The 7,798-nt window shown below is 34.7% G+C and overlaps 1 protein-coding gene across 4 annotated transcripts; it reads right to left on the reverse strand.

Moving 5' to 3' along the window:
- Positions 1-233: 233 nt before the first annotated feature.
- Positions 234-7,504, reverse strand: LOC133818958 (uncharacterized WD repeat-containing protein C2A9.03-like). Of its 4 annotated transcripts, none has more exons than XM_062252088.1 (10): positions 7,048-7,501; positions 6,305-6,434; positions 6,049-6,216; positions 5,872-5,958; positions 5,548-5,682; positions 5,213-5,323; positions 1,759-1,850; positions 1,558-1,663; positions 1,128-1,214; positions 234-912 (listed from the first exon to the last, which is right to left on the reverse strand). In XM_062252088.1, exons 2-10 carry the CDS (start codon positions 6,425-6,427, stop codon positions 499-501), a joined length of 1,323 nt encoding a protein of 440 aa, XP_062108072.1. In that variant the 5' UTR covers positions 6,428-6,434; positions 7,048-7,501; the 3' UTR covers positions 234-498. The 4 variants fall into 4 exon arrangements, with proteins under 4 accessions (XP_062108072.1, XP_062108071.1, XP_062108073.1 ...); XM_062252087.1 differs by having other exon boundaries at positions 7,141-7,500; XM_062252089.1 differs by lacking the exon at positions 7,048-7,501 and adding an exon at positions 6,520-6,540.
- Between the last annotated feature and the right edge of the window lie 294 nt (positions 7,505-7,798).

Here is a 7,798-nt window from a genome sequence, read left to right on the forward strand (position 1 = left end):
GCTAACCCGATTATAACATTGGACGGGTAAAAATGCTTTGTAACACGACCAATCCGCACAATGCTCAGCCCTACCGTCCCCACCCCCTGCTCTGACTCAACCCCAACGTGGGAGAAAAAACATCCAACTCTGCCCTGTTGCCCTGTTTCCTACGAAGGTGAAGAACCCCGTCCCATTAGGGATGGGACCCAGTGGAGAAAATATGCATCACCAATGTTGTTGAGAGAATGAAGAGAGAAGGAAAGTTCGTGATCACAATTTACTTCAGTAAAAGTTGGAACAGATACTATACACATTATAAGTTCTGGGCCCGAGTTTCTTATTCTAAATTAACCAACTAACAACAAAATACATTACATAGGTAGACAAATACAATTAGAAAAAAGGTGTGGGTTGTAAAATCTATAGTTCCCTCTTTTCTCTCTCTTTCTTTCTTTCTATTTCTATTTGATTTTCCTTTCTAATAAAAATCAGTACTCTTTATGGAGATGAAAGCAATCACAAGTACGAATCAAGATACTCGTATTTATGCCTTCTGTTGTACTGTAGTAAGCTCGCATAAGTCCGGTCCCAGATTCCTATGTAGAGAGACTCATCGTCTGGACTTAGAGAAACCCCAGAAATCTCTCCGAAAAAATCAATCTCTTGACGTTTTTTGTAATCAGCCCTTGTGCTATAGACATGAACGAAATCTGCTGGTTCTGCAACCACCATGAACTGACCATCGGCTGAAAAGCGAATCGACCGTGCAGCACCCAAGTTACCCTTCAGAACTGCAACTGACGTTGATAGGTTTCTTATGTCCCATACTCGGCAGGTCTTGTCCTGATTCCCAGTAGCAAAGGTACGACCATCAGGATGCCACGCCGAGGCAAATGAGTAATCTTGATGACCAACTACTGAAGCAACAGTCTGCGAAGATCAACCAATTTTGTAAGCCAGATAGCACTAGATAGTTTTTTTTTCCTAAAACTTCAAATCTCTTGCCTACAAGACACCCAAACATTTGAGCTAGAATCTAGTATTATACGTCTCTAAAGAGGAAAAAGAGAGGCAAAGCAACTAAATGAAGTGTAAAAATACAACGTTATTAGTGGGATTCAAACTATTTAATTTATAAAATTCACCTTTCCACTCTGTGAATCCACAAGAAGTCCATCTATATGATCTCCAACAACGGCAATAAGCCTGCGATCAGGGCTTACCGATGTGTGCTGCATCAAAGAAGACCAAGTAATTGTAAGATACAATACAAGATCCGAAAATATAGAGCAATTATATTACACTAGGAATGCTGAATATTATTCCAAGCAAAAGGTATGTGTGACACAAAGCAAAAAAATTGAAATAATTGATCCTCCCAACACCAACAAAAAGGCCACATTTGTTGTTGAAACCTTAACAATGGCACTCTATCAGTAAAGTTACAGCAACACACAGCCAATAGAAAAAAAAAACTATTAAACCTATACAAACAATATAACTAGTGAGAAATAAAAGAAACAAAAACTAACAAAAAAAAATAGTTGATTCATATAGATGCTTAAGAGAGCTCACGTTCACGGGCCAAGGAAAACGTATATGATTCAGAAGCTGAAACCTCTCCATATCATACTCTCTTATGCCACAATCATTATTGGATGCCATGAAATTAGTCCCACCCCTGCAAAAAAAAAGGTAACAATCATAGAACTATTGAACAATATACATATAATATGATTAAATTCCAGCTCAACAGTTCAAAAACGGCAATGATACCTTAAGCTCTCATATATTTCAACAGCATTGGTAATAGCATTTTCATCATAAGTGGTCCGGGTACAAAAACTGACTCCTTTTTTGTCTAGTCGCTGCAAAAATAGGCAAATAATAAGACACCATTCTTTCAGGAGTCTAATAGCAAATCACAGTCCCGTTTGGCTAAACTTCTATAAGTTTTCTTTTAGCTTCTAGAATTAAAAAAGTCATTTTGGAGGTGTTTGGGTAAAAAATAATAAGTCATTTTTTAATTTAGAAGTCATTTTGGGAGAAGCAGGAGACCCTAGCTTCTTTTGGCTTCTCCCAAAAGGACTTTTGAGAAGCTATTTTACAAATTAAAATAATTTTTATAATTTCTAATTTACTCATAAAATAATTTTTTTATTAATATCCACACTTTGAAAAGAACTTTTCATTAAAAAAAGATCTTTATGTAGTAGTTATCCAAACAGAAAAAATAAACCACAACTTTTACTTATCTTATATTTTTAGTAATAAACAAAAGTAAAAGTTTAGCCAAACGGGGCCGATATTACCAAGACAAAGAATTAAGAATTCTCGACCTAAAAAAAAGGAAAATACTTTAAAGACAACAGAAAGTCAACCAAAACCTCCACTAAGTATTCATTTGCTACCATCTCATGTCACAACATTATGTAACAATTTGTGATTATTTTAGGAAGCCAATGGCATGCAAAGGTAGAAAATGTGTATCCACACATACTACCCGTTTAAATCACCTCTATAAACAGAGCGCCAATGGGAAACCATTTCACTGATTCTTCTTGTAAACATTGTCTGGTGCACTTTATTAGCTTGGGTTGGATATTGTTGAATGTTAAACACAACAAGATCTCACAGTTTATATAAAGTGCTGGCCAAGGCCCCATATGATAAGTGGGTGCTGATTGTCAGGCCTACTTACTTACCCAAGTGGCCATTTTAAAGCTCTGGAAAGCACATCTTGAAAGCTGAAATATCCATACATTAAATCCCAAATACGCCTCTCTCCTTGGTGCATTACACTGCCTCTTATCAACCACCTGAGGTGGGAAGACTGTCCTGCACTGCTTCCCCATCAACTACCACATGTGAAAACCCACACTTGGAGAGTCATCCTCACAGCTTATTGGTGCACATGACCAAAAATTGGATGGGATTATGGTAGTTTCATGTCAAAGAAATTCCGTGTGTGTATAGGCTACCCAAAAATTGATCTCTCATGAAACAATAAGGCAATGGATAATAAGACCATTAAAAACAATTTCCCTTAAAGGAACTTCGTATGAAGCTTTTTTTCTAAAAGGTATCTATTGTATCAAGCATTTTTGCTTCTAAGCTCAGCGTCCTCTTACAACATAATCACCACATGTAATAATGTAAGTGAGATTTAAGTCCCGTCCCATCAACAAATATCTATCTCAGCAAAGCTCTATGGCCCCCTACACCATACACACTTCTCCTAGGTAAATCAAATAAACAATTTCATCCATACTAGCTGATTCCAACAACTGGGAAGGTGCATGGTCTATTGCTTTATAAATTGCTTCTTCAAAAAAGAGTATTTGCATTGCCCCAAGGTGCATGGTAAAAAAATCCCCAAGGTTCATTCAAAGCAGCATGGATCTTTTCCTTTCACTATAGAATAAGGTTCTTCATCTCAAAAACACACAAAGAAACATCATACCTGAAATTTTTGGAACATGTAGCCATGCAGGTTGCAGTACTTAATTATTTATTAGGCTAATGGTAAACTTGAAATATAGCTTGGTGGTGTTACAGGAGGAAAACCATTTGGTGGGTAGAAAAACAAAGCTTAGAAACCAATATGCAATGGTTTCTATGTTATGGTTGAAATCAGTTAGAAATAACCATAAATAATCAGATATCAGAATAATTTCAGTTTTCCGTCCAAAATTCTGTCTAGCTCCTCGCATGAACCTAAACTGTACTGTTATTCTTAGCTCCCTCAGAATCACTCATAACATAAGTCATTGATGTCAGGGCATCAATAAAAGATACCTTGAAGATGATAATAGGTTTTCGGCTGATGTAGGGATTTGTTTGAATGACTTGAATTGAAAGAAATCAAATCATGGCTTATTTCGCAAAAATCCCCAGCCTACCCCACCTTTTGCATTTAAATCCCCAACCACTTAAGAAGTTAGCATCGTTAGTCCACTTTTCATTCAAATTTTAAGTTCAAAAACTAGGATTTTTGCGGAGAAAATTCCGAACATATACATCTTGTTGCACTTAAGTCTCCAACTATAAATTTTGGCATTACATTTTTTTTATGAAATCTAAACCATCAAATAACAATAATAACATAATTTTTTTATTGTGAATTCAAAAAGTATATATATTAGTAATTTTATCTTTTAAATTTAATAAGAATTTATAATATAATTATTGAAATGGCCACAAATTATAATGACAGCTATTTATTGCAACTATGCTAAAATATACATTTCAAACTATAAAGTTTAATTATTGTTTAAATATTATAATAAATCTCATATATTTATGAAGTAAGAATAATTATAAAATATATTTGTTCAATAAATTTGAAATTATATTTATTCGGAGAAAAAAAAAAAAGAATAATGCCAAAATTTACAGTTGGGGATTTAAGTGCGAAAGGGTGTATAGGTGTAGGATTTATGCCACAGAATCCTAATTTTTTAACATAAGAACTAATGATGCTAAGAGGTTAAGGATTTTTTTTTAAAAAAAAAATCTTGAGGCTAGAGCCCTATGTGCAAAAGGCAAGTTAGGTTGAGGAATCTTGCTGCAAGTAAGCCTAAAATTGTCAAGTGCCAACTGCCAATATTGATCCTTAAAATCAAATTGATTTCTTCCATGTCCCCCTTCTTTTTTCCACCATAAAAAATTCAATTCTTATTTAAGCCACATAGCACCATATAAGTGGCATCACAAGTTCAACACTTGAAAAACTTCCACATATGCAGTGCCTATTCAGCACTTCAATGCTATTCTAAGTCGCTTAATTGTCAAGCAATTGCTGCCCCACATAAAAACTACTTCGTCTACAATTGTACCACCACTTTGTTCAGTTTATCACATTCAAATGGCTTACGCAGAGTGATACTGCGATAAACTGAATTTTCTTCAATTCTTCTTTGTGTGATGATTGAACAAGATGGCACTTAATTAAGATTAAAGATTCTGTAAAATGGAATTTTCTTTGGTCAATTTAACCTCATATTAAAAAGGTGAAAGAACAACACAAGTCTTTGTGTTCTCTATGTATCCTTCTCCAGATTGGAGGATACTTCACACGATTGTATTAGAGAAGGGGTTTAGATTTTCAGAAACTTTATAGTAAAACTGGCAAACACTTGCAATTGAGCCATATTCAGAAAATATAACACATATGTGACCTAGTATGTACACTGCTTGAGGATAATATTTAAGAGAGATATAAACAAACCTTACAGATTAGCTCCCCTTGGAAGCCACCTGCGACCAGAAAATTATCCTTCACAGCCAGTGTGCTGATCTGAGTCTGGGAAAACCCTTCCAACAAACTTCCAGCGTGCTTCTACATGGCCAGAATTAAAAATAAGATCAGGTGATGTAATAAACTAATATACGTATAGATAAAATCATATACACATGAAATACAGCCTACTAAGGAAATTAGAAGAAAAAATAAAACAAAACATTGATTTTTTTTATTTATTTACAAACATGCCAACATTGATTGAAATAAAGAAAATGACAGGCATTTCTTATCAATCACAAACTGAGACAGATCTGTAATACCTCAGTAGGTGCTACATGACCAGCGAAATTGAGGATTTCTGACAAATTTCCAGTTAGGGAAGACCAGTGCATAACTGAATAATTTGAGATGAGATAGACATCATGTTTCGAAGAAGCCCAAACCAGATTCCTGAGCTGCATACAAAATGCAGTAGATTACAAACTATGGAAAAGTTCAATTTCATAATAAATCTCAAATCAACATTCCTTGTGACCATTTGCAAGCTAAGGTTCATATCTTTGTACACAAGAAAACACCTCCACAAAAGTTTACAGAGAAAAATGAACAACTGAACCATAAACCATTTGTTGAAATTTGCATACCTGAAAGTGAAGAATTGTTGGCTTAACCATCCTTGTATTGTAGAAAAAATCATAGTAGTTTCCACCCTTCTCCATTTGCTTGCATTCCTGAGAAATGAATACAGTTTTATAACATTTAAAATATATATATAAAAAAAAAATAATAATAAGTGAAGGAGTTTAGAGTAATATACAAACCTTATCTACAGCTTCCCCAGATAAGGGGATGTTCTCATAATTCCTGTACTGTTCAAGCCGCGTCAATCTGTACTTTTCCCTCGTAATGTGTAATCTGTCCCAATGAATGCCTTGAATGTCTTTTCCCTTTCTTGCTTGGGCAGATGAAGTATCTGTCACTTTAGTAAGCTGTTCATATTCAATCCCACGTCATGTGAGTATCGAATCGAGCACAAAACTACAAATCAATAAATGAAATACATTCAACAAGACAAACCACATCATATTCGTCGAGGTTCTCATCTTGTCCATGGTTTTCTTCGTCCATCTCGTCAAGAAAATTGGCCATTTCCCCCTCATCAGCCATGTAATTAAAGTCGTAAGCCTGCTGGTAGGACATGCTCTATCTGCATCATAAATAGAATGAATAGAAAGAAATTATTTATTTTTCAGAGCAAGGACAATGTTCTTTACATTCATGATTTTACCCACCCATTTCCCAATGACCATCAGATCTTTCTCTACCCCAAATTGTTTGATCTCTGAGATTTAGAATTATAAAATATCATTTTTTATATTTTCTCGAATACAACCTACCACAACCTCAAAAAGAGAATATTAGAATATACATAACAAATTCAAACAAACTACTTTAGTAGAACAAAGAATTAATATTTTCTCAACAAAAAAAATTCCAACATCTTCACATTCTTTTCCGGAAAAAAAATATAAATAAATAAAATTGGGCGTCCAACCAATGAAATTTAATAATCAGCATCAAATCAGAATAATTCGATAAGAGAGAGAAATAAATCGTAAGGAAGTAACGCAACAAATAAGGCATTGGACTTTCTAAAAACCATACAAATATTAGCAAAGCTTCTTCACCACAACCCAAGTAAAAAATTAAGCCATATCACAAATGATTGTGTCTAGAGAAAACCCTAGCTGGGAAAAAAACGAAATATTATAATAAAATCACGATGAAAAAAGGGGGGAGAGAAAGATTACAAAACGTACCAGAAAAATAAAAAAGAGAGAGAAGGAAACAGACGGGATTATTGTTAGGATAACGGACCCAAAACGAAATTGTAATATAACCCAGAAACCAACCTTCTTCTTCGTGTAGTTCTGGAATCGTTTTCAACGTTTTCTTCGATTGAGTTGGGCAGAGACCCGAAACGAAACGGGGTTCGAGGGTGGGGGTGATGAGATGTCTATGTAAGTGATGCGGTTGGATGAGAGATGGATAGAAATTGGATGTGGGTCAAGTGGGTGCGATGATTATAGGAAGTGGGGTTGGGTTTGGCCCATCTGGGTTTCGAATGAGAGAAATGATTTCACGCAATGTCGGCAAAAAGACGGGATAAGACAGAGAAACTTGCTACAATTTTGCTTTTATTTTTATTTTTGGTTAGGGAATTTTGTCGGGCACGTTGTGGGTGCCAAAGATTGAGAGAAAGGGAGAAATTTGACCCTCTTTGGGTATGGGAATTGTATTGAGCTACAGTAATCAAAGAAAAAAAGGAAAAATTAATAAAGATAAGACTTACAAAAATTAATCAATAAGGTCGCTCTCATTTCGGAAGGAAGCAATTTTTATAAATTATATTATATGTTGTGGGCTCTACTTTGGGCCATCATTTCCTTAAGGCAGCCATCAAGGAAATTTCAGTTTCTATGTACTCATAATTAAAAAAAAAAAAAAAGCCACTATTATTATTCTTTTCAATTTAATGATAATAATTTTGTATATATTAAAAATACCCCT

Source organism: Humulus lupulus, chromosome 2 (genome assembly GCF_963169125.1).
Source record: "Humulus lupulus chromosome 2, drHumLupu1.1, whole genome shotgun sequence".
Classification (NCBI taxonomy): domain Eukaryota; kingdom Viridiplantae; phylum Streptophyta; class Magnoliopsida; order Rosales; family Cannabaceae; genus Humulus; species Humulus lupulus.

Bases quoted from the DNA above. Each gene is read 5' to 3' on its own strand.
- LOC133818958 (XM_062252088.1), bottom strand. From the start codon at position 6,427: ATGTCCTACCAGCAGGCTTACGACTTTAATTACATGGCTGATGAGGGG. The intron at 6,217-6,304 runs GTTTGTCTTGTT...GAATATGAACAG, and splicing joins ACCTCGACGAATATGATGTG to CTTACTAAAGTGACAGATAC. The intron at 1,215-1,557 runs GTGAGCTCTCTT...TCTTTGATGCAG, and splicing joins GTTTTCCTTGGCCCGTGAAC to CACACATCGGTAAGCCCTGA.